Source organism: Bubalus bubalis, chromosome 4 (assembly GCF_019923935.1).
Source record: "Bubalus bubalis isolate 160015118507 breed Murrah chromosome 4, NDDB_SH_1, whole genome shotgun sequence".
NCBI classification, from domain to species: Eukaryota; Metazoa; Chordata; class Mammalia; order Artiodactyla; family Bovidae; genus Bubalus; species Bubalus bubalis.
The window spans coordinates 56,711,855-56,739,233 of NC_059160.1; the positions used below are offsets into that span (position 1 = coordinate 56,711,855).

Consider the following 27,379-nt stretch of genomic DNA (forward strand, 5'->3'; position numbering starts at 1 on the left):
CTTCTAAAAAATGGATGTAATAGGGCATATACTCTAGCCTTAGAGAGTTTAAGGCTGCTTTGCCTTACACTCCACGCACTCTTCTCCTCCAAGAAAAATCTGTTGCAAGAGGAGGGAAAAATTCATGTCCAGTATACTAGAAAGTTTTTATGAGAAGATAAAGTACTTGTGAGAGTATGGGGTGGTACAGATTGTTTCTCTTTTAGATCATTGTCTCATGGATCTCTCATCCTGATACTTTTTTCTTCTACTCAGCACTGTGTTAGGTCTAGGAAGGGAACATCTTCATTTGGGACAGCTAAAGAGGAACCTGGGTGAGGTCTGGAGAATATATAAAGCCAGGATCATACCTGCTTCTATTAGCTCCAAGAGAGACAAAAGCATATGGAGCTGGGGCCAAACTTCAGTTAAGAAAGCTGATTTGTCTGTAGCATTCCTTGGGCAAATATCTATTGAGATTTATTGAGGTTGACAATTTGTTTACATATTCTGACCAAATCTCTTTAGATTAGATAACCATGATTGTTATTAATCATTTCATAGAGTTGTTATGATGATCACATAAGGGGATAGAAATATTACCTCTAATTTAATGAGTAGTAAATAGCACATGCCTAGTAAATGTTACTTGTTAACTTATAAAAACTTTGATGTTTTTGGTTTATAATAATAACTAACTTCTTTAAGTTGTGAATCAGCCAAGTCAACTTTGAATTTGTTATATTTTATCTACCACATTGGCTATATTTTACTTTTTCAGAAGACTAGGCTTATCAGGTAATTTAACTTTTGATCATGGCAAATATTTAGCTGAATGTTAATTAAAGTGACCAGTCAAAAAAGTAGACTGACTCCCTTCACTAATTTCTTTGGCCAGGTTTTTACACACTGTGTCTTTAAAAGACAAACTAGGTCATTAAAAAAAGCATGGTGTATTTTAAATCTCAGGGCTTCCCAAGGGGTGCAGTGGCAAAAAAGCTACCTGCCAATGTAGGAAACAAAGGAGACAAGGGTTCGATCCCTGGGTCGGAAAGATCCCCTGCAGGAGAAAATGGCAACCCACTCCAATATTGGGTTGCCTGGAAACCCAATTTGCCTGGAAAATTCCACAGACAGGGGAGCCTGGCTGGCTACAATCCATGGGGCCACAAAGAGTTGGACATGACTGAGCACACGCACATATTTTAAATCTCAGAGAACATTTATGTTTCATCTTAGAAAAAATTAAAGTAATAAAAATTTTATTCTTTGGTTTCTTTTCTGGATTACATTTTTAAAGATCTGAAGAAATTGAAAAATAACTAAATCTGTTTCATAGAAGAAAGAAAAGGACAGCTTTGTGTTAGTAGCACAACATCAGTTTCCTGTAAAAGGGTCTCTCTCACCTGTTAGTGATACTGCATTGTTTGCCTGTTAAGCATGGATAAATCCTTTTTGTCTAAATCATATAATTTGTGTAGAATTAATCTTAATTTTATATTTGAAGTAACACATTAGGATTATTACCTTTCAATTATTCCGAATTATACTTCAAGGTTTTGTTTTTTATTTTATTTGCTGGGAGGGCAAAGGGATGTCATTATATATGATCTTGATTTACCAGCCTGATGTCCTAACTGTACAATGATTCATTTACTGCAAAAGTTTGAACATGGGTGTCCCATATTAAGAAAACCTAATTTTGTTATCCAATATAAAATATACTCCCTGAGGACAAAGGAGAAGGGTGGGCAATTACTCAATTAATACCCAATTCATAACTTTGAAATACACCCTAAGGTATATCAGGAAGATCTGGTATACACACGCACACGCACACACACACACACACACACACACATTTATTTTATACACGGCACTGTAGGGTCATGGGTATTTCATAAAGTGAGGATATCACTGTGTAACAATAAATCAATTGTTTGGACATTACACAGGTTCAAAAGGGTGCTGCTATTGTATTGGGGCTTTCAGGGTCCTTTCCAAATGAGCATCCAGACCTTTTTTTTCTCTTTTGCAGATGATCTCTCTCATCAGGAGGACATTGATCCCCCAAAAGAATATGATCCTGGGCAATTTGCAGGTCTCCTCCATGGATCCTCTCCAGCCTGTGAGTCCCCTGAAAATCCATTTCATCTCTATGGGAAAAGAGATGAACGTGAAGAAGAAAAAGATGAAGTCAGTTTGGCAAATAGTCCTTTGCCTTTCAAGCAAACTCCAATAGAAAATAAATCAGAACCTGTGGTAAAGAAAATTAAACCCAAGGTGGTCAGTAGAACAATTTTTCACAAAAAAAGCAGCCAACTCGAAAACCATACCATTGTTGGCACAAGAACAGCTAGAAGTGGATCCCGGAATGGGGACCAGTGGATTGTGAACACTGGGGGATTTGTGGAGAGAGCGTGTACCCTGGGGAGAATAAGGTCATTACCAAAAGCCCTGATCGACATGCATTTATCCAAAACTGTCTCTAAATCGGATTCTGATCTCATTGCCTACCCTTCAAATGAGAAAACATCAAGAGTTAACTGGAGTGAATCTTCACCTGCTGATCACAGCTCTAAAGGGAATTCTGAAAGAACACCATCTTTCACTTCCGAATGGGAAGAAGTAAGATTTGTTCTTCTTGTTATTCTTTACATAAAGCTTTAGCATCAAGAGAGTTTTGAGGAAGGGATTTTCAGCTTTTTAAGTCTTTCAGAGGAAAAAAAAATAACACAACTAGATCCAAGTGGAAGGGAAAAGTTCTAGACGTAATACATGATAATTTCACAGTGAGCATAGAAACAAACACAGTTCCACACATGAGGGGATATCTGTTGTTTCCATAGAAATTGATATCAAGCAGAAGTAATAACTAGCTATGAGGTACAAGAAAATGTTCACATTGTGCCCTACTAAGCATTGCAGCTGACAAATGAAGAAAAATCTTTGTTTTTGTTTGCTTTATATCATTTTGTTAATTGCTAAACTCTGTTAGCTCATCTTCCTTCTTTAAAGTATCTTATAATTTCAGAAGAGCTTCTTATAATCTTAAAACTAAACAGAAAGGTCCTGGCCCTTCTCCAAGTATCATACAAAAAACACAAGTTACTTAATATTTCCCTTTACAACTATTGGACATTAAAGAAAAATGTGTGCAGTCCAGTATGACCAATTTAAGCTCTACTTAAAGACAAAGTCTTCAATTTCTTGGAATTACTCAGGAAGTAAGTGCCCTTTTAAGGTTAATAATATATCATCCTTTCTCCATAAAAAGGACTACATCATAAAGTAATGAAGTCTCTTGCTTTTTCTTGAATTTCTGCAAAGAATGGACCACACTCTTCCTCAGCATTTCATTCTAAAATGTCACATTTTGTCTCTCAAAAGATTGTGCCAGTACAATTAGGTTTTGAAGCACAATAGGTCACTAGAGTATTCTGAGAAATAGAAATGGTCTGGTATTGACATTCTGAATTGAGCTGTTTGAGAAAATCACTTAATCTCTCTGCATCTATTTCAGGGTGAACAAAATGGGGCATTTAAGTAATGTTCATTGTCATTTCTGAAACCTGCTGTCTCACTAAGGCTGCTAGGATGATGACCGGGTTTAAAGCATAAATAGCTAAAGCTGAGACAGTCATATTTTCCTACGAATTCCATAGTAGTAGTCTGATAGTTTACTCAGATCTATCCATTTCTTATATTTATTAACTCTGCGAATAATGTAACTTATCTCTTAGAATCAAGTTGTTGCCATTCCTAGATTCTTGTGATTATATGCTACAAATAAGCTTGTGGCTGATCATACCATTTAATCAGAACTTGGTTCCAGTGGCCACACTTCACTGGTCAGATGAGATGCATGCTCTCAGATCCAAGAGGAAGAATGACCGAGAAGATAGACATTGTCACGTGAACTTATCCTCAGCTCCTTCCCCTTCTGAGTTTAAAGAATTCACAATGTCTAACTTACTGACCCATGTAAGTCCAAACAAAGTTCATTTTAGGAAATTCAGAGAAAAGGCAAGCTGATTTTGAAAGTTTAAGAAAAGGAAATAAAATTTGTATTTCTAAAAGCAATTCAAAAGATGTCTGTCTCCCTTTAAATCTTTCTCTGTTAGTCTCTTAACTGGAGTTTTGCAGTGGCAATAATATCAAGAATATATGCTTCTGGCAGTGGAAAGTCATTTTAAAATGCAGTGCTGTATGCTCAGTGAAATGAGTCAAACAGAGAAAGATAAATGCTATATGATATCACTTATATATGTAATCTAAAAAATACAACAAACTACTGAATATAGCAAAAACAAAACCGACTCACAGGTACAGAGAACAACAAGCTAGTGTTACCAGTGGAGGCCGGAGGGACAATACAGAGGTGAGGAACTAAGAGGTACAAACTATTGGCTAAAAGATAGGGTCAAGGGTATATCTTGCAACACAGGGAATACAGCCAATATTTTGTAATCACTGTAAATGGAAATAGCCTTTAAAATTTGTATAAAAAATAAAAATAAATAAAAAATTTAAAAAACAAAAGTGCAACACAAAGCAAGTGTAATAATTCATTTTATATGTTTTTTGTTTCACACAGATTGACAAAATAATGAATTCCATAGATGTTGGAATTAACAGTGAACTTCGAGAAATTAATGGTGAGAACACAAGTAAGGAAATCTCTCCTTTATGTTGTAATGAATAAATGTACTCAGGGACTAGTTATAAAATGATAGGAGTCTATAGATAATTCATCTTTTACCATAATAATAATAGCTACAAATTATTTCCCTCCATTCATGTCAAACAACCATGATCTCTAAATAACATCAACTATATAGATTTAGCAAACTGAGAGATTTTCTTCCCCATGTGCTATTTTACTATGCCAATTAACATTAATGTAGAGCTAAGAATGGGCATGCATGCATGCTAAGTTGCTTCAGTTGTGTCCAACTCTTTGTGACCCTATAGACTGTAGCCCGCCAGGCTCCTCTGTCCATGGGGATTCTCCAGGCAAGAGTAATGGAGTAAGTGATCATTTTTTAAAAAGACTAAATAATTTTCGCTGAAACATATTTGTTTTAGTCTTTAAAAACTAAAAAAAAAAAAAAAAAAAACCTACTAAAAAAGTACCAAAATCATGTGACTTTGATTAGTGACACAAACATGATACGATGATGCATGTAGCTGTCTCTTTCACACACAAATGCTGATAAACATTGAGGACCTTTCCAGTATCCAAAGAGCCAGCCTAGAAATGCATGTTGCCAGATAGTTCTTTCAGATATGCTTAAAGAATAATTTCAAGAAAACTGTAGGGAATGTTTTTTCTTTTTTTGACTGATGTGAAGGTAAGAATGTGTTTTCTTATCATAGTGAGTTCTCCATTACTGAGAATATTCAAGCAGAGACTTAGTGCATCCCTGTTGGAAGACAGGTGACATTGAACAGTAATATTACAAAATTCTTCAGATAGTACCATAGAATTGTGAAAACGTTACAAACATGATTGTAATGAAAATAAGAGCCACTCGGGCAAAATTGCCTTTGAAGGACATTTTAGTAATCAACAATCCAGTTTATTTTCACTTAATTCTCTTCTTTCCCCCTCTTAGATTGCCATCCTATCCTTTACTCATGTTTTTCTACAGTGATAATGAAAATGAAAGACTCAATCCCCAAAGCATCATTACTATTAACAAAGACTGGTTCTGTATGTGCCTTAATTTTCACTTCTTAATTACACACCAATTATGCACTAAGTGATTGACCATAACATGTGGCATTCCAATTGACCATCAGGCCATTTGTGAATTACAGCTTTACTGGGCAGAAGGTTTTTCCCTCTCGAGACCAGCTAGAGCTAGAGAAGTGATAAACAACCCTGTGAAGATGACAGTCCATGTCTAATGTGTTGGGGTACTGAGTCTGGTCAGGAAATAACATGGTGAAATAAAAAGTCAGACAGACATGAATTCATATATCAGTCCTGCTGTTTACTAGCTGCTTGATCTTAGGCAACTCACTGAGTTTCCTCATAAAATGAAGATATTAATATAGGATCATTGTAGAAACACGTTCAGTGGCATGTGAGTCGAGTCTGACATATGTAGACATGTATTCAATTTTAGCTCTCCATTGCTCTATCATGAGGGCGATGTTGAGTTAGACACTATGGGCATATGAAGGAAAACACACACCAGCCCTTCTTTTAAGAACTTTATAATGTCAGCTAGTCTCCCAGCTTTCGTGTTCAATTTGCTGTATTCCCTGAAATTGTGATGTGTCAATTAGAATGCAGGTCATAAGAAAGCTGACAGTCAGTTGGTACCAGGGAAGAGTAATGACTAAAAGAGACCATAAATTCCAATGTACCCTGGCAAAGAGAAGAGAAAAAATCTAGAATGTATTGATTAAAATGTTCTAAATTATTCTGAAATCTGAGTATTCTCTTTTCACTTGACAATGAGGAAGAGATGTGCAATGAAATCAACAGGAGGTAAATTTAGAGTGAACACGGGAAATACTACTTTACCAAATATGTTATCAGTGTCTGGAATTTTGTTTTGGAAGGCCACTGAACCAAGTACTATGCCTGCTTCATCAGAGCTGCATAGTTTTATGAGCATTTATGATGTTTGTTGCTAAAAACCTCAGAAGGTGATTCAGTTCAGTTCAGTCACTCAGTCGTGTCCAACTCTTTGCAACCCCATGGACTGCAGCACTCCAGGCCTCCCTGTCCGTCACCAATTCCTGGAGTTTACCCAAACTCATGTCCTTTGCGGGAGACTAAAACCATAGGCTATGGAGAGACATGATGGATCAAGAATCAACATTGAATTTTCCAAACTCTTGCCCCTTATGTATCATTGTTTTTATTTGCCCTCCCCTGACCCCACTTGCATTTCTAATTTCAGGTGTTTTCATAAGCAAAATATTTATTGAACCAGAAAAAGATCTGGCTTCCCTGGTGGCTCAGACAGTAAAGCGTCTGTCTACAATGCGGGAGACCCGAGTTCGATCCCTGGGTTGGGAAGATCTCCTGGCGAAGGAAATGGCAATCCACTCCAAGACTATTGCCTGGAAAATCCCATGGACAGAGGAGCCTGGTAGGCTACAGGCCATGGGGTCATTGCAAAGAGTCGGACACGACTGAGCAACTTCACTTTCACTTTCCATCTCCATTCCTATGAATCAGCTTAAAGTTTGAGCAGTTTCTATGAATCATATAACTAGTTCCACTCATAGAAATCAGTTTTCTCTATCTTTTAAAAAGTTTCCTCAGCAATTATATAGTAGTTAGAAACTGCTGGCAGCCCCAGTTGTCCAGGACTAAGACAGAAATAGAGTAAATATATTTACTGACTTTATTTTAGGTCAGTCCCTTAGGTTCTCACTCGGACTAACATTCATGGATGATTTTTACAAACACAATGTCTGGCTTCCCACCGGAAATCAGACTTAAATGCCAAACACTTTGGCAGTAGGATTCAATTATATTGAATACTTCATTTTACATAGAACATCCTGTTCTTTGGTAATGCTGTACATGTGATGTGATAGTACATTTTATGTCATCATGTACACCCAGATATAAGATTTTTTTCAGAGAACAGGTTTTGAGGTTCAGATTCCAGAGTCACGTTTTAGTGGTTTTGTGACCTTTGATCTCAATTTCCTCCCCTATAAATTCAGATTTTTAACAACTCCCTCATAAGGTGGCTGCAAGGTAAGCAGGTGATCAATAAATATAAATTCTCTTACCTTTTTATCCAGGTATACATAACTGATCCTTCTACGCAGAGTATGTACCACACAGCAAGAAATACTTGGGAAATCTGATTTGCTTTTCTTTTTGACCAGTGAAAATTGTAGTTAAGCTTTAACTATTCATATTCTAAGTTGCTTTCATATGAAGTCTTTCTTGAAGTTTTATTTCTTAACCATTGTCTTTGTATAACAAAGAAGTACTTTCAAGTTAGGAAATTTACCATGTTCACTGGAACCACTTCAGATTGTCACACTTTCCAAGAATCAGGCTGATGATCTTCTTGATGAAACTGAGGATCACTTAAGTATAGAAAGAAAGTGAAAGTGAAGTCGCTCAGTTGTGTCCGACTCTTTGTGACCTCATGGACTGTAGCCCACCAGACTCCTCTGTCCATGGAATTTTCCAGGCAAGAGTACTAGAGTGGGTTGCCATTTCCTTCTCCAGGGGATCTTCCCGCCCCAGGGATTGAACCTGGGTCTCCCGTATTGCAGGCAGATGCTTTACCATCTGAGCCACCAGGGAAGCCCACTTAAGTAAAGTGGAGGCAACAACTGGCTCCACCAGACCCGCTTATCTTACGTAACAGCAAATACATAGTAAAATCAAGTGCCCAGACATTACCATACAGGGGTGGTAGATAATCTTATAAACAACCCCCCTATTTCTAACTGGTTTCTATAATCTCCTGCTATACTACTTTAGGTGTATGGACTGTATTAGATTGATCTCAGGTACCTGAATGTAAAATTAGTATTTCATTAAAAGGTATTGTTTAAAGCTGGGATTTTTTTCCTCTTATACTTTAGATTGAATTGTATTCAGAGGAATATTCTAGAGTCTTTTAAAACTCTACTTTTGCCAGTATATGAATTTCACCTAAATTGTATTTATAAATGAAAGCTATTAAAGTGAATTTGTAAAGGCTTTTTACCATAGACTGCACCATCTACATTGAATACATACAGCAATTCTGAAGTTATTTGCTAGAGAATACAGAGCTCTGAAAGTTGTGTGTGTGTATGTTTGTGCACACGTCTGCGTGCGCATAGTCACTCAGTCATGTCCGACTTTTTGCAACCCCATGGACTGTAGCCCGCCAGGCTCCTCTGTCTGTGGGGATCTCCAGGCGAGAGTATTAGAGTGGGTTGCCATGCCCTCCTCAAGGGGATCCTCCCAACCCAGCGATCAAATCCAGCTCTCCTGCATTGCAGGCGAATTCTTTACCAACTGAGCCACCAGGGAAGACTGAAAACAAGTTAATGATAATCGACCATCCTGCTTTCTAAGCTTTTGCTTTTCTTCCTCCAGGAGTCTAAGGACCAGGTAACAGTGCAGGGTTCCTCATAGCCATAGAGACCCCTCCATGGAGAGTTTCTAGAAATTTAGGAACTCTCTAAGGCAGACTAAGGAGTCTCTCCTCCTGAGCTATGCTTCACCTTCTCCCTGGTCTACTGGAAGGAGAGAGCTCACATGGCCCTTTCCCCAAAGAGCTTCTATTTCTGAATGGCTTGGGCCGACATCCCCACAGCTTCAGAAGTTGCTCCCCCTGATGCTTTAGTTGCTTCCAGGTCCCTGATATTTATTCACATGGCTTAGATCTGCATCCAGAGGGACTTTGCCACTGATGTAGCTGATAGCTGACCTCCTGCTGAGATTGTTGATGAGAATATCATTCCTCAAACTGTAGGAGAGCATGTTTTTTGTTTTTTGTTTTTTAATGTATTTAGAATTTCGAAGGCAATGGCACCCCACTCCAGTACTTTTGCCTGGAGGATCCCATGGACGGAGGAGCCTGGTGGGCTGCAGTCCATGGGGTCGCTAAGAGTCAGACACAACTGAGCAACTTCACTTTCACTTTTCACTTTCATGCATTGGAGAAGGAAATGGCAACCCACTCCAGTGTTCTTGCCTGGAGAATCCCAGGGACGGGGGAGCCTGGTGGGCTGCTGTCTATGGGGTCACACAGAGTTGGACACGACTGAAGCAGTGACTTAGCAGCAGCAGCAGCAGCAGCAGAGTTCCCCTATTAGAAAAAAGACAAAGAGGAAAGAAGCTGAATTGTATTCCTTTTTTCCTGTGTGCCAGATGCTATGCAACTTACTCTTGAACATTCAATTCTCCAAATAAGTCAGTGATATTATACCCATTTTATAGATGAAGAAAGGGTAACTTGTCAAAGTCAGCTCCTTCAAATGTAGATTGATTTCTTCCTGAAGTTCATATTCCTTTCAATAAAATATGTTACTATAAAGAACAATGGAAGCCAGCCCTTTGGTTCTTCCTCTTTAGTTCAATTCATATGCATATGCGCTATAGAGAGCCAACTGAGGTGTTTAAGTATAAAACCAACCACTTGCTCTTAGCAAAACCTAACTTGGTATGGAAGACTTTAGCTCAAACCCCAAAGCCCTCCTAAAGCACAAACCACATGGTCGTATATTAAAATGAATCATAGACCTGAATATCTCCTACCTCCCAAAAGTGAATGCATATGCTAATAATGATTCGGGTTTCACTTATTTTCAGAGGAAGAATTTCCTTGCCTCCGGTAATATTCTTTTTTCCATGAACTGTTAAATTGTACATAAAATCCTCTCTGTGAAATGCTGTGCAACAGGCATAGTTTATTTTTGATTTTTATTTCTCTTTACAGCACTATTTTTAATAGAGCCAACTGGGGGAAGGTGGGTAGTAGAATACGCTAGCTTACAAGCACACTATTTTGTCTAAATCAAGAGAGAACTTATTTTTATTATTATTTTATATAACAATTCACTGAGTAACTTGTTTTTCCCCCAGATAGATTAAATCTAAGAAATCCCTCAATAATAGAATAACCATGTAGCAATATGAATTAAGTGATCATTAAACTAGCCTGAGTTCACTAATCTCTATCAAGAGATAGTATTTAATCAACCAAGCAATTGTGTCCTTAGCAAAATAGACCCTAAAATTTATTTAACATCTTTTATCCTAAATAGTCATTAAAAACTAAAATAACCTACATAATATAGATTTTGATCACTAGAATATGGCTGAGATTCTCCGGTTTTGAAAGTACAAGTAATATTCATATGTGAAATTCAGTTTCTCTTAAGTATGAAATAATTGGGTGTTATTCTCTGGCCTAATATTTGCTTATGACGTATCAATAGTTGGAACCTGTACATTGTTTTCCCTTCAACATAATATTTAATCTTCTAGAAGAGGCCTAGAGAGGTGAGCAAGTGCTGTCTTCAACTTATACTGATACCCTTTCCACACCATCTTTCATATATGATCAGTCAACATCTGTTCCCATACCTCCCATGATGATAAGTTCACTACTTCCAGAGATAATATATTTTACCACTGGGAAGCTCAAATTGTTAAAAATTCATGTTTTTCAAGTCCCTTCTATCCATTTTCCCTTAAAAAATCTTCAGTGATACAAAGGATGAATGCTGCTGCTGCTCATTGCTCAGTCGTGTCCGTCTCTGTGACCCCGTGGACTGTAGCCCGCCAAGCTCCTCCAACCATGGGATTTTCCCGGCAAGAACACTGGAGTGGGCTACCATGCCCTCCTCCAGGGAATCTTCCCAACTCCAGGGATGAATAATGACCCATTACTTCTAATAAATTATGAATATCTTAAGGATAGACTTTCCCAGTGACTCAGCAATAACAAATCCGCCTGCAGTTCAGGAGACATGGAGATGTGGGTTTGATCCCTGGATCAGAAAGATGCCCTGGAGAAGGAATGGCAACCCACTACAGTATTCTTGCCTGGGGGACAGAGGAACCTGGTGGGCCACAGTTCATGGGGTCACAAAAAAGAGTCAGACATGACTAAGCAACTAAATAACAACAACAAATCTTAAGGATATAGCTGATATTTTTGATAGACCACACACCTCTTGCACATTTACCATTAAGCTGGAGAACAGTTGCAAAGAGTCTTCTTTGTAGACACTTTAAAAATAGTAGCTGCATGACTTCCACATAAATGTCAGAGCATTTTACAAAGTCTACCATCAATAACCTCATACTCGTGAGAGTAGGAGGTAAAAATAATTAGGAGTGATTTGAAATACAGATACAGACCTTCATAAGTTATGGATCATCATAATGATTACTTTCAGATTTGTTTTCGATACAAATTTGTTTTCCCAAATTATAATGAGGAATGAAGTGATAAACATGAGTCATTTACCCATGAGAAAAACTTTAAAGCTTATACTGGTTGTTTCTATGATACACTATTCTGATAACAAAGGGTTTCTTATCTACTAGTATTTTTGATACTTGAGTATAAAATTTTAGAGAGTTATATAAATTTAAGAACAATGATACCTAGCAATATCGCTTTTAGGAATGTATCCTAAGGAAACAGGACAAGAGCAAAATATGTATATGTGTATGTGTATATACATATATATATGTCATTTATGATCATTTAAGAAATAGAATCAAACCAAATTACCATTTATAGAGATTTGTAACATCAGTTACTGTAATTCCTTATGATGAAATGTTGAATAGCTAATTAAAAATGACATTGTGTCTATTTTTATTACTGTGGAAATATAGCCATAATATACTACTTAGTGGAAAAAGTTGATAACCAAATAAATTATCATCCCATCTTTTAATGCACATGCATGAAAAAGTTCTGGAAGAACATATGAAAAAAGTTAACAGCAGATGTCTCTGAGTAAGTTTATCAGTGATTTTTATTTTCTGCTTTCCTAAATTTTCCAAAATTTTTATAGTAAGCATCACTCACTTCAGTCACTTGGTTGAGTCCAACTCTTTTTGACACCATTTTCATTGTCGACATCATTCACTAGAAGAAAGTATGCATGAATTTAGTAAATAAATAAATAGTAAACACATGGCTATTTATGCAGTCATGAATATGCAAACATGTATATGTAAACACTTATACATGAAACATATAAATGTTACAGTTATCAGTCCTTACGATTATCAGTTAGTCATTCAGTTGAGTCTGACTCTTTGCAACCCCATGGACTGTAACCCACCGGGCTCCTCAGTCTATGGAATTCAACAAGCCAGAATATTGTAATGGGTAGCCATTCCCTTCTCCAGGCAATCTTCCCTGCCCAGGGTTCAAATCTCGGTCTCCCACATTGCAGGCAGATTCTTCACCATCTGAGCCACCAGGGAAGCTCTTGGTGGTGATTAAATTTTGCCAAGTGAATGCTTTATTGAATGTAATTAAGTCTTTTTATCAGTTCTGAGTTAAAATAGGTGTGCTTCAGTGGTTTTACAAAAGAGATTCATTTGATTTCTTTTAGTTTTTATTACTGGAAAAGCTATTTTTAAATAACTACACAAATTTTTTTTTAATTTTATTTTATTTTTAAACTTTACATAATTGTATTAGTTTTGCCAAATATCAAAATGAATCTGCCACAGGTATACATGTGTTCCCCATCCTGAACCCTCCTCCCTCCTCCCTCCCCATTCCATCCCTCTGGGTCGTCCCAGTGCACCAGCCCCAAGCATCCAGTATCGTGCATCGATCCTGGACTGGCAACCCATTTCATACATGATATTTTACATGTTTCAATGCCATTCTCCCAAATCTTCCCACCCTCTCCCTCTCCCACAGAGTCCATAAGACTGTTCTATACATCAGTGTCTCTTTTGCTGTCTCGTACACAGGGTTATTGTTACCATCTTTCTAAATTCCATATATATGCGTTAGTATACTGTATTGGTGTTTTTCTTTCTGGCTTCCTTCACTCTGTATAATAGGCTCCAGTTTCATCCACCTCATTAGAACTGATTCAAATGTATTCTTTTTAATGGCTGAGTAATACTCCATTGTGTATATGTACTACAGCTTTCTTATCCATTCATCTGCTGATGGACATCTAGGTTGCTTCCATGTCCTGGCTATTATAAACAGTGCTGCGATGAACATTGGGGTACACATGTCTCTTTCCCTTCTGGTTTCCTCAGTGTGTATGCCCAGCAGTGGGATTGCTGGGTCATAAGGCAGTTCTATTTCCAGTTTTTTAAGGAATCTCCACACTGTTCTCCATAGTGGCTGTACTAGTTTGCATTCCCACCAACAGTGTAAGAGGGTTCCCTTTTCTCTACACCCTCTCCAGCATTTATTACTTGTAGACTTTTGGATCGCAGCCATTCTGACTGGTGTGAAATGGTACCTCATAGTGGTTTTGATTTGCATTTCTCTGATAATGAGTGATGTTGAGCATCTTTTCATGTGTTTGTTAGCCATCTGGATGTCTTCTTTGGAGAAATGTCTATTTAGTTCTTTGGCCCATTTTTTGATTGGGTCATTTATTTTTCTGGAGTTGAGCTGTAGGAGTTGCTTGTATATTCTCGAGATTAGTTGTTTGTCAGTTGCTTCATTTGCTATTATCTTCTCCCATTCTGAAGGCTGTCTTTTCACCTTGCTAATAGTTTCCTTTGATGTGCAGAAGCTTTTAAGGTTTATTAGGTCCCATTTGTTTATTTTTGCTTTTATTTCCAATATTCTCGGAGGTGGGTCATAGAGGATCCTGCTGTGATGTATGTCAGAGAGTGTTTTGCCTATGTTCTCCTCTAGGAGTTTTATAGTTTCTGGTCTTACGTTGAGATCTTTAATCCATTTTGAGTTTATTTTTGTGTATGGTGTTAGAAAGTGTTCTAGTTTCATTCTTTTACAAGTGGTTGACCAGATTTCCCAGCACCACTTGTTAAAGAGATTGTCTTTAATCCATTGTATGTTCTTGCCTCCTTTGTCAAAGATAAGGTGTCCATATGTGCGTGGAATAACTACACAAATTTTTTAAATACCCATAACCCAACCCCTGATCAAAAATGACTTTTTTCTTTTGTCCATGTCCTGGTCTGTGTTTATATTCTAGTGACCTTCTAGCCTTTGTCTATGTACACAGTCAATTTGTATATAATAATAATTTTATAGATAGAATTTTACAATCTTCATTTTCATATTCAGTTCAGTCGCTCAGTCATGTCCAACTCTTTGCAACCCCATGGTCTGCAGCACATCAAGCTTCTGTGTCCACCACCAACACCCTCTAGCTTACTCAAACTCATGTCCACCAAATCAGTGATGCCATTTTCATATTACCATTTCACAAAATTCTATTATCTTACTTTTTTCTCTTATTCCCTTGCTTCATTCTTTTTATGAATATCCAATGTTAGCATGGTGTATATGCTTCCACTTTTCTTTAAGTTCATGCAATCCCAAATAGAAAGATGATAGATAGATAAATAGATGAATGTTGCTTGTGCTTTAAAAACATGAATTCATGCTGTATATATTTCTCTGCAATTTATTCTCATTTGACATTAATCATAGTTTTACCTTACTTTTATAATCAGTAAAAATCTATGAAACAAAATTGCACTGGTGAAGTTCACTCTCAGAGAAGAAAGGAGGTCTGATCTGATTCTTACTCCTACCACTGCACTAACTTGCTGCTCAGTTCAGTTCAGTTGCTCAGTCGTGTCCGACTCTTTGCAACCCCATGGACTGCAGCATGCCAGGCTTCCCAGTCCATCACCAACTCCCAGAGTTCACTCAGACTCACGTCCATTGAGTCAGTGATGCCATCCAGCCACCTCATCCTCTGTCATCCCCTTCTTCTTCTGCCTTCAATCTTTTCCAGCATCAGGGTCTTTTCAAATGAGTCAGTTCTTAGCATCAGGTGGCCAAAGTGTTGGAGTTTCAGCTATCAGCATCAGTCCTTCCAGTGAATATTCAGGACTGATTTCCCCCAGGATGGACTGGTTGGATCTCCTTGCAGTCCAAGGGACTCTCAAGAGTCTTCTCCAACACCACAGTTCAAAAGCATCAGTTCTTCTGCGCTCAGCTTTCTTTATAATCCAACTCTCACATCCATACATGACTACTGGAAAAACCATAGCTTTGACTGGATGGACATTTGTTGGCAAAGTAATGTCTCTGCTTTTTAATATGCTGTCTAGGTTGTTCATAACTTTCCTTCCAAGGAGCAAGCGTCTTTTAATTTCGTGGCTACAGTCACCATTTCAGTGATTTTGGAGCCCCCAAAAATAAAGTCTGTCTCTATTTCCACTGTTTCCCCATCTATGTGCCATGAAGTGATGGGACCAGATGCTATGATCTTAGTTTTCTAAATGTTGAGTTTCAAGCCAACTGTTTCACTCTCCTCTTTCACTTGCTGTATGACTTAAAAAATAACACCTCACAATGGACCTCAGTTTCCTAATTTAAAAATTAAAAGATAGAACTAGATCTTATCTCTATAATTCCATGACATACTTTTGTCTTTTGTCTTATGGATTATTCTTTGGCAGAGTGTCCTTTAAAGGTTTCCAATTCTTAATTTCTTAAGGACAAATGATCAATAAATCTTCAATATGTGTATTTCAACTAGCTTCTTCTAGGAATGTTGCCAGATCCTCATTTACAATGCTTTTAAAATATATTAATGTAATAAAAGTTTATTTTATTTGGTACAGGTGTATAAGATATTTAAGTTCTTTGTTTTTATATGCAAAAGTGACTTTCTCCTAAGAATCTCAATTCTTTTAATAAACCTTACCTTTCACTAATTTTTAGGAGACAGGGCTTCCCTGGTGTTTCAGACAGTGAAAAACCTGCCTGCAATGCGGGAGACATGGATTTGATCCCTGGGTTGGAAAGATCCCCTGGAAAAAGGAATGGCTACCCACTCCAGTATTCTTGCCTGGAGAATTCCATGGACAGAGGAGCCTGGCAGGCTACACAGGGGTGCAGAGAGTCAGACACGACTGAGTGACTAACACACACACGCTAAATTACTAGCTGAAATCATGTGCAAATGATTAATGATGTGCATGGGAATAATGAAATAAATTTCTGATACTGTACTTTGCTTCTTGGATCCACTGACCTTCTTATAAAAAATCTTATTGACAGAAAAAGTACTTAGCATTTCAGTAGTGTATGCTTTTCCTTAGGTAGCAGGTACCGACCAAATACTCACAGTGGCCCATTTCTTATCCACTGACTTGGCTTGACCAAGTCAAAGCACGCTCCCCAACAGGTTCCTGAACTTTGGCTTGACCCCAAAACTAAACATGCCCTAAAATGCAGACCATTTTTCTTAAATGTTGATTCCAAATCAGAATATGATTGAGACTAAGCATACAACTTGCCCCTGAGTTTCTTGGCAACCAAGACAAAAGTGGGCTACAAAACTGTCATCATAAGGCATATTTTCAAGGCATGTAGAGAAAGGAACTCTTTCCTAGCTTGAAACTCTAGAAGGAGTTTCCCCCATGCATCATTTTGTGAAAGATATACAACTCAATTAGGAACAATGCTTTCATTAGAATGCAGGAGCAAGGGGCAGTGATCTACTTATGACTTACACATAGACAGGTGTACAGTGATAAGGAAGTATCTCTGTACAGACCTTTCTTCTGGGGACTTTTAGCTTTCTCCATGACATAAATGAGCACATATTCTAGAATATCAGTGTTGTTTTTATTTACCCTTTCAAAAAATGCCTTCTTATGTAAGCTGTTCTATGTGTTATTGACTTGAGTATCAGGATTTCAAAGGTGCTTAATAAAATTACAGGCATACTCTAAAATATTATGTGACAGTGAGGTTGGAGAGCTACTCATCATGTGTGAAAGAGTATGAAATATGGTATCAGAAAATGTGAGAGTCCCAGTTCCATCCCTTGCTGGCTGTGTGATCCTGGACAAGTTACTTCATCATTCTGAGCTTTTATTTTGTTATTCTTTAAAAAGAGGATAATAATAATTTCTTATTATTATAATTAAATGAGATAATTTATATAAAAGCACTTGTAAAGTAAATCTGTTAGTCATTATGATGTTACCTTCATAGAAAGCTCTTTAACTTTTGAATTAGAGCTCACTGTGTTCATTTTTCTCTCCAGGCAATTGAAGGCAGTTTATAAGCACTCAGTAAAATAGTTGCTTTATATCCACATATGGACTATTCACCTTCTAGAAAGTTTCTTAAAATAAATAAATACGCTTTTCTTCTTGAAGAAGTAACCAATAAAATAGATTTTCTAGTTCATTTTTATATATTAAAGAAAAATTTATTTACTCTATTAACAAAATAAGTAAGGCCATTTCCCCCACTAATAAAAACAGAAATAGGAAGAAATTCCAGGACAATGAACTAAGATCAAGTGTGTGTATACATGCCTGATTACAGTACAATTATTGACAGTTTGATTGTTTTTCCCCCTACAGGCCAACTCTCCTCAACAAACTTGAAAATGTAGGCAGTAAATTATTTTTTAAGTGATTATGCTAACAACTCACTGTAATATGGAGCTTTGTGAGCCTGAAGACAGAGTATGAAAGATATGGCCAGATATGCTGCCGTCAGAGTCATCTAGACTCGAGGGAAATTGACAATATAGGCACAAGTTGTGAGCATAGGAAAAGAAGATGGAGTGTCTGTTTGAATGTCCATTGTTTACTGATATTTAACCCTTCTTGAGTCACCAAATGCTTTGAGAGTTTGATGGAAAACATGAGGCCTCTTGCAGGAAAAATGCAAATATACTTTTTTAAAAAGTTTTGTTTTCAATCTTTCCCACACATAAACCTATATGTATGTACATATAGGTATACATGTACAAATATACATTCATCTTGAGGGAGGAAAACCAACTGATATGCAAAGGAAATGTAAGCAGTAATGAAAAATTACCAGTTTAAAAAAAGATTTTCCAAACTCCTGAGAGTACTCCAGACTTTGAATTTCCAGAGTTGAAAGTTTTCATACGCATGATTAGTGCTAAAAATATCACCGAAGTCTCTCAGAGAAAAACATAGAGCCTCTGTTCCATTTAGGAAGATCTAAGCATGAGTTCCTATCTTAAATAAACATCAGACATAGTCTAGATTTGGAAAAGGATTAAATGGAACATTTCAAATTATGAGATGTTAAGTAAGAGAATTTCAGTGAGCTTAGGTTTGATATCTAATACAAATTTAAGTTAAGATATATTTTATCTGCTCATGTATTCCTGAATCAAATGTGGTTTTATGCACATTTTTGGTTCAGTGATACAAAGCACATGGGGATATGCCAGACGCGTTCAAATTCCTGTGGGCTCACAATGGTCTCCTTAAACCTGAGTGACTTTTACATCCTAAATTTCTGTACTGATCATCTATAGTCTCAGTTTTAAGATTTCAGAGAGAAGAAAACTTTAAGAATTCATAATTTTAACTTTTTGAATCTTAAGAAATTTTCTTCCTAAAGATTTTAATTTGAAATATGTATGAATTATTATGTGTATTCTTTCTCCAATTTTATCCCTCCATTTTAAGCTGTTTTACAGGTGTCTCAGTGGTAAAGAATCTGCCTGCCAATGCAGGAGACATGGGTTCAATCCCTGGGTTGGGAAGATCCCCTGGAGAAGGAAATGGCAACCTCCTCCAGTATTCTTGCTCAGGAAATCCCATGGACAGAGGAGCTTGGCGCGCTACAGTTGATAGGCTCGCAAAACAGTCAGACACAACTTAGTGACTAAACAACAACAAAACATATTCTACACACTGTTCTTTATCTTACTTTTTAATTTTTTAATTAAAATTAATGGTATTATTCCACAACAGAATATAGAGCACTTCCTAGTATTTAGTTGTATGAAGTAGCACAATTATCCTCCTATTAGTAGAGATTGCTTTCAGTGTGTTATTATAAACAAGGCTGCAGTGAATAACCATATTTCTTTACACTTGCAGACATATATCTGTTGGATATATTCCCAAAAGCTAACCTGCTGGTTCAGGGTTTATGGGTATTTGAACTTTTGATAAGTATTGCTAAATTGAGCTTCTTAGAGGTTTTGATGATCTACCCCAATACCAGCAATGAAAGGAAGCCTCTTGTGTCCTGACTGATACATAGTGTTGTCAGACTTTCAGACCTTTATCTACTTGACAGGTGAAAAATAGTACCTCTGTGCCATTTCTTGTATTTGAGTGAAGCTGAGTTCTTTTCATATGCTTAAGTTTCATTTATATTTACTCTTCTCTTTGAACAATCTGTTCATAGCCTTTGCCCATTTTAGGAGATGTTGTTGCTCTATTTCTATTGATTTGAAGGAGTTCTTTATTATTAGGCATATAACTCAGTGTATTTGACAAAGTTGTAACTACCTTTCCCCTGTTTCTTATTTACCTTGTGGCCTAATCTGTGAAGCAAAAATGTTTTAATTATTTTGTAATTGATTTAATCAAGCTTTTAAAAAATTAATGATTTCAGAGTTTTGTGCTTTATTAGGAAAGGCTCCATCACTCTGAGACTATAAAGGAATCCTTGCATAATTTCTTCTAGTACTTTTATCATTTTTGTGTTTCTATATTTGATCTGTATGTAATTTTCTCTTACATAAGAAATGAGGTATGGATCAAACCTTATTTTAATTGATGATGACTCAATTCCCCCTAAATCATTTCACGTGGTCCTCACTGATTGGAGATGCACAATTATTTTATGCTTGATATCCAATGATTTTGCTTTTTATTCACTTTCTATTGTGTGTCTTCTGTGTCTGCATCTATTCATATGTTAACACCACACTGTTTTAGTCATTAAGACTTTAAAATGTGTCATAATATCCATTTTTCAAAGATCATATTTTTATGTCCAGCAAATTCATGCTGGCATTCCAATACATTTTAAATGTTTGAACACTACCTACCACCACTCTATTTCTTCAAGGCTTAGAGATGCCTAATTTATTCTTGGAGGGCGTGTGAATGACCCTGGTCCTGCAAACTCACACATAGGCCAGAATTTTGTAACTGACAATCATGTTTCAAAACTGACTTCTTAGAGACAGGTTTTCTAGGCAGGTGGAAGATCTTAGCATACTCCGAGGGCCTTTAGAGACAGATGGCTGGTCTTGTTGTTAAATTGCTAGTCACGTTTTACTGTTTGCAACCCCATGGACTCCAAAATATCAAGCTTCCCTGTCCTTCACTATCTCCCAGAGTTTGCTCAAACTCATGTCCATTGAGTCAGTTATGCCATTCAACCATCTCAACCTCTGTCATCCCCTTCTCCTCCTGCCTTCAATCTTTCCCAACATCAGGGACTTTTCCAATGAATCAGCTCTTTGCATCAGGTGGCCAAAATATTGGAGCGTCAGCAACAGTCCTTCCAATGAATATTCATGGTTAATTTCTTTTGGGATTGACTGGTTTGATTTCCTTGCTGTCCAAGGGACTCTCAAGAGTCTCCTCTAGCACCACAATTTGAAAGCTTCAGGTCTTCGTTGCTCAGCCTTCTTTATGGTCCAACTCTCACATTGACATGTGATTACTGGAAAAAACATATCTTTGACTAGATGGACCTTTGTTGGCAAAGTGATATCTCTGCTTTTGAATACACTGTCTAGGTTTGTCATAGCTTTACTTCCAAGGGGGCTTCCCTGTGTGGCACAGACAGTAATGAATCTCTCTGCAATGTGGAAGACCTGGGCTCAATCCCTGGGTTGAGAAGATCCCCTAGAGAAGGAAATGGAAACCCACCCCAGTATTCTTGCCTGGAGAATCCCATGGGCAGAGGAGCCTGGTTGGGCTACAGTCTGTAGGGTCTCAAAAGTCAAACACAATGGAGTGCCTAACACTTAGCTTTTAGTTTATTTCCAAGGAGCAAGTGTCTTTTAATTTTGTGGCTATAGTCACTGTCTACAGTGATTTTGGAGCCCAAGAAAATAAAATCTGTCACTGTTTCCATTTCTCCCCCCTGTATTTGTCATGAAGTGATGGGACCAGATGCCATGATCTTAGTTTTTTGAACGTTGAATTTTAAGCCTGCTTTTTCACTCTCCTCTTTTACTTTCAAGAGGCTCTTTAGTTCCTCTTCTCTTTCTCCCATTCGGGTGGTATAACCTGTGTATCTGAAGTTGTTGATGTTTCTCCTGGCAATCTTGATTCTAGCTTGTGATTCATCTAGCTGGTTGGTCTTTACCTGGAGCTTTATGAAAGTTTTTTGTTTTCTAAGAGCGTTAAGTTGACTAAAATTGTGATAATATTTTTGTGTACCTTCTCACAGGAGTCTTTGTCCATTCTTCTCAAAGTCCAACCAAACTTTAAGATATTGTAACTTTTCTGTAATGACTATAGTTGATTTTCTGCTTGACTCTAAGATTCATCACTCCCTAGAATTCACTTCTTTCTTTTCCCTTTCTCTCACTCTAAGGCAAAATCTTATTTGTTGATTTGTTGACTGGCAGCTGGAGGGAGGGAGGAAGACAAGGGTCTTTTTTTTTTTTAATTTGTACTTTTATATCATCACCATCATTTATGATTAGAAACACTTGTTTCACAGTTGGATTCTACTTACTGATTGTCTTGTCAAAGAAAAATTGCACTGGATGGAGTTAAACAGGAGGAAGTCTTATTCAAGACTATTGCAACAGAGGAGAGAGACTGAACTCAACTCCCCTGAGACAAAGGTGGGAGAGATTTTAAGAACTGGAGTGAGCTAGTAAAAAAGTACCAAAGGACAGTTAGGGGGAAGGTAGGTCAATGTAATCGGACCATTCATGTTTGCTAATCGATACTTCTTGTTCCTCCCAAGTATACTTTTTGTTCCTCCCATGGAACCTGGGAGATAGGGGCAATATCTTTTTTGATGACTGCATTTCAAAGACATGACTTCCAAGTCCTTAGAAAGACATTCCTGGATTGTAAAACCAACAAGAGTCAGGGAGAAGACTTACATCTCAAAGAACAGAGAAAGAATTTACAGTTTTGAGTTTTCTAAAGCAACTGTTCCAAGAAAAGGGAGGTAGAGAGGATGAAACCTGCCCAAAGTTCAGCCAGGCTGAGCAGAACATTACCCCACAGTGACTCCATTCAGTGGTAACTTGTTTTATAATTCATTCAGTTACTCATTCTGCCTGTTTTTCATTCAGTTACTCATTCTACCAGATTTTTTATGGGGATTCTCTTGAGAGAGTCATCTGATTACTCAGAACATTCCCACATGATATTCTGTATTTTCCAATCAAGCTGAGTTAGAAGGATCACACTACCAAGTACAGTGGTTTTGTGTGATTTCATGTTTGTGAGGGTTTACATACATGGGCCAGAAAATGCCTAGGAGGTACAAGTACTCACTCACCTTTCACATGCTACTGTATTTTGTACCAGGTTTCACAGGATTCTTAATTATAAAAGAAATAAGTAATTAACTTTTTTAGTAGGGTCTTGATATGCATCAGGCACTGTTTTAAGAACATTACTTATCTTAAATCAAATCTTCAACAGTATGTTGCCTAGAGAATCCCATGGATAAAGGAGCCTGCCAGGCTACAGTCCATGGGGTCCCAAGAGTCAGACATGACTTAGTGACTAAATATACTCCAAGAGGTAGTTATTACCTTCACTTTATAGACTACAAAACAGGAACCAAGACATTAAGTAATTTGCCCAAAGTTATTTAAACAGAAGCAATGAAATTTAAAGCCAGTCTGATTCTAAAACCCAAGAACTTAAGTTCTGTGTTGAAAAAAATGCTTTGCTTTCTAATCTTTCAGGAGTTTTTGCCAGAGACTGAGGGCAGTATTTTCTTTTAGGGCATTGTTTTTTGGGCTCCAAAATCACTGCAGAAAGTCCACCTAGTCAAAGCTGTGGTTTTTCCAGTAGTCGTGTATGGATGTGAGAGTTGGACTATAAAAAAAGCTGAGCACTGAAGAATTGATGCTTTTGAACTGTGGTGTTGGAGAAGACTCTTGAGAGTCCCTTGGATTGCAAGGAGATCCAACCAGTCCATCCTGGGGGAAATCAGTCCTGAATATTCACTGGAAGGACTGATGCTGAAGCTGAAATTCCAATACTTTGGCCACCTGATGCAAAGAACTGACTCATCTGAAAAGACCCTGATGCTGGGAAAGATTGAAGGCAGGAGGAGAAGGGGACGACAGGATGAGATGATTGGATGCCATCACTGACACAATGGACATGAGTTTGAGTAGGCTTCAGGAGTTGGTGATGGACAGGGTGGCCTGGCATGCTGCAGTCCATGGGGTTGCAAACAGTCAGACATGACTGAGTGACTGAACTGTCTGTCTGTCTGTGTCAGGTGGTGATATACTAGAGCAAACTGCAAAATCCTGGAGCTTGAGCTGGGCTCCTTACTTCTGAACCTGCAGATAATGGGCTAGAACCAGCAAATGCAGAGGCTCCTGAGTTTGAATACCACTTAACAGAGAATATCCTAATCGTCTGTTCTATGAATTAGTAATCAGATATTTTTTCATAAAACACTGTGAAAGAATTCAATAAAGACACCTAGGGAAATTAAAATAAGTCATTTTATTTCATCATAATTCAGAGAACTTAGGGGGAATATTTTTCAAGGCCAGGGAAATAGAAGAATCCTGGGGAAGGAAAAGTGAGAAAAGATGTTTTAAGAAATTAAAAAAGTGGAACTTAGAAGGAGAGCATCCTTTTTTCTGAACCGCTTTGAAATGTTTTTCTTAGCATCCTGGTGTTAATATGGTTTTAGGGCAGAATGCTAGATAGTCCCTTCCCCTTGCTGAAGTCTATATCTCTGTTCCAGGACACTATCACTAAAGATTCCTTTTACTTCTTGTCAACTGAACTATCATCTTTGGACCATTGTCTTATCCCTGGGCTTGGACAATAGTATATAAAGAAGGAAACATGTAGATTGGGATTCAATTGAAGACCATTACCCATGAGATGAGGCATCTTTAGCAAGACACAAATGCATTATAAACTTCACTTTTCTCATCTGTATAATGGAGAAAACTTTTTTTTAACACGGTCATAAGGAAAAATGTGCCACTTACACAGGAGTCACTCAACATTATGAATATTGATGTGCTTTGGCAAACTTCTTTCAGTCATATTCAGCTGAAGAGTCCAGAGCAAAGCAGAAAGAGATTGGAACCAGACCTATAGCCCAGATCTATTTTCTGAGCCTGGTATGTGCTGCAGTCCAGGAGGTCACAGAGTCAGACACGACTGAGCAACTGAACAACAATAAAAACAGCTGTCTGTGGATTTTATGGTGGTAGATGATGAACAAAAAGGATCTCATGGTCAAGGAAAGAAAAAGTCAAACTAATGAAACCTTATACCTCAGACTGGGACTTGAACCCATGGTCTTTTTATTTTTTATTTATTTTTTTATTTTTTTTAATTTTATTTTATTTAACTTTAAAATATTGTATTGGTTTTGCCATATATCAAAATGAATCTGCCACAGGTATACATGTGTTCCCCATCCTAAACCCTCCTCCCTCCTCCCTCCCCATACCATCCTTCTGGGTCGTCCCAGTGCACCAGCCCCAAGCATCCAGTATCGTGCATCGAACCTGGACTGGCAACTCGTTTCATATATGACATTACGCATATTTAAATGCCATTCTCCCAAATCATCCCACCCTCTCCCTCTCCCACAGAGTCCAAAAGACTGTTCTATACATCTGTGTCTCTTTTGCTGTCTCGTATACAGGGTTATTGTTACCATCTTTCTAAATTCCATATATATGTGTTAGTATACTGTATTGGTGTTTTTCTTTCTGGCTTACTTCACTCTGTATAATAGGCTCCAGTTTCATCCACCTCATTAGAACTGATTCAAATGTATTCTTTTTAATGGCTGAGTAATACTCCATGTGTATATGTACCACAGCTTTCTTATCCATTCATCTGCTGATGGACATCTAGGTTGCTTCCATGTCCTGGCTATTATAAACAGTGCTGCGATGAACATTGGGGTACACATGTCTCTTTCAATTCTGATTTCCTCAATGTGTATGCCCAGCAGTGGGATTGCTGGATCATAAGGCAGTTCTATTTCCAGTTTTTTAAGGAATCTCCACACTGTTCTCCATAGTGGCTGTACTAGTTTGCATTCCCACCAACAGTGGAAGAGGGTTCCCTTTTCTCCATACCCTCTCCAGCATTTATTGCTTGTAGACTTTTGGATTGCAGCCATTCTGACTGGCGTGAAATGGTACCTCACTGTGGTTTTGATTTGCATTTCTCTGATAATGAGTGATGTTGAGCATCTTTTCATGTGTTTGTTAGCCATCTGTATGTCTTCTTTGGAGAAATGTCTATTTAGTTCTTTGGCCCATTTTTTGATTGGGTCATTTATTTTTCTGGAATTGAGCTGTAGGAGTTGCTTGTATATTTTTGAGATTAGTTGTTTGTTGCTTCATTTGCTATTATTTTCCCCCATTCTGAAGGCTGTCTTTTCACCTTGCTTATAGTTTCCTTTGTTGTGCAGAAGCTTTTAAGTATAGCTAGGTCCCAGTCATTTATTTTTGCTTTTATTTCCAATATTCTGGGAGGTGGGTCATAGAGGATCCTTCTGTGATGTATGTCGGAGAGTGTTTTGCCTATGTTCTCCTCTAGGAGTTTTATAGTTTCTGGTCTTATGTTTAGATCTTTAATCCATTTTGAGTTTATTTTTGTGTATGGCATTAGAAAGTGCTCTAGTTTCATTCTTTTACAAGTGGTTGACCAGTTTTCCCAGCACCACTTGTTAAAGAGATTGTCTTTAATCTATTGTATATTCTTGCTTCCTTTGTCAAAGATAAAGTGTCCATATGTGCATGGATTTATCTCTGGGCTTTCTATTTTGTTCCATTGATCTATACTTCTGTCTTTGTGCCAGTACCATACTGTCTTGATGACTGTGGCTTTGTAATAGAGCCTGAAGTCAGGCAGGTTGATTCCTCCAGTTCCATTCTTCTTTCTCAAGATAGCTTTGGCTATTCGAGGTTTTTTGTATTTCCATACAAATTGTGAAATTATTTGTTCTAGCTCTGTGAAGAATACCGTTGGTAGCTTGATAGGGATTGCATTGAATCTATAAATTGCTTTGGGTAGTATACTCATTTTCACTATATTGATTCTTCCAATCCATAAACATGGTATATTTCTCCATCTATTAGTGTCCTCTTTGATTTCTTTCACCAGTGTTTTATAGTTTTCTATATATAGGTCTTTAGTTTCTTTAGGTAGATATATTCCTAAGTACTTTATTCTTTTCATTGCAATGGTGAATGGAATTGTTTCCTTAATTTCTCTTTCTATTTTCTCTTTATTAGTATATTATTATTATTTATTTATTTTAATTGGATGCTAATTAATTTACAATATTGTAGTGGTTTTTGCCATACATTGACATGAATCAGCCATGGGTGTACATGTGTTCCGCATCCTGAACCCACCTCCCACCTCCCTTCCCATCCCATCCCTCAGGGTCATCCCAGAGCACCAGCCCTGAGCACCCTGTCTCATGTATCAAACCTGGACTGGCAATCTGTTTCACATATGATAATATACATGTTTCAGTGCTATTCTTTCAAATCATCCCAGCCTCGCCTTCTCCTATAGAGTCCAAAAGACTGCTCTTTACATCTGTGTCTCTTTTGCTGTTTCACATGTAGGGTCATCATTACCATCTTTCTAAATTCCACATATATGCATTAGTATACTGTATTGGTGTTTTTCTTTCTGACTTACTTCACTCTATAATAGGCTCCAGTTTTCATCCACCTCATTAGAATTCAAATGCATTCTTTTTAATGGCTGAGTAGTATTCCATTGTGTGTA

General features: G+C 37.5%; 1 protein-coding gene across 4 annotated transcripts in view; it reads left to right on the top strand.

The window, feature by feature from the left end:
• ANKS1B (ankyrin repeat and sterile alpha motif domain containing 1B) overlaps positions 1 to 27,379 on the top strand; it is a 1,160,059-nt gene that overhangs the window by 637,405 nt on the left and 495,275 nt on the right. For all 4 annotated transcript variants that reach the window (XM_025285022.3, XM_025285025.3, XM_025285027.3 and 1 more), the window contains exons 13-14: positions 2,018 to 2,607; positions 4,577 to 4,649. In XM_025285022.3, coding sequence (XP_025140807.3) covers positions 2,018 to 2,607; positions 4,577 to 4,649 — 663 coding nt within the window. The remainder of the gene's footprint in view (positions 1 to 2,017; positions 2,608 to 4,576; positions 4,650 to 27,379) is intronic.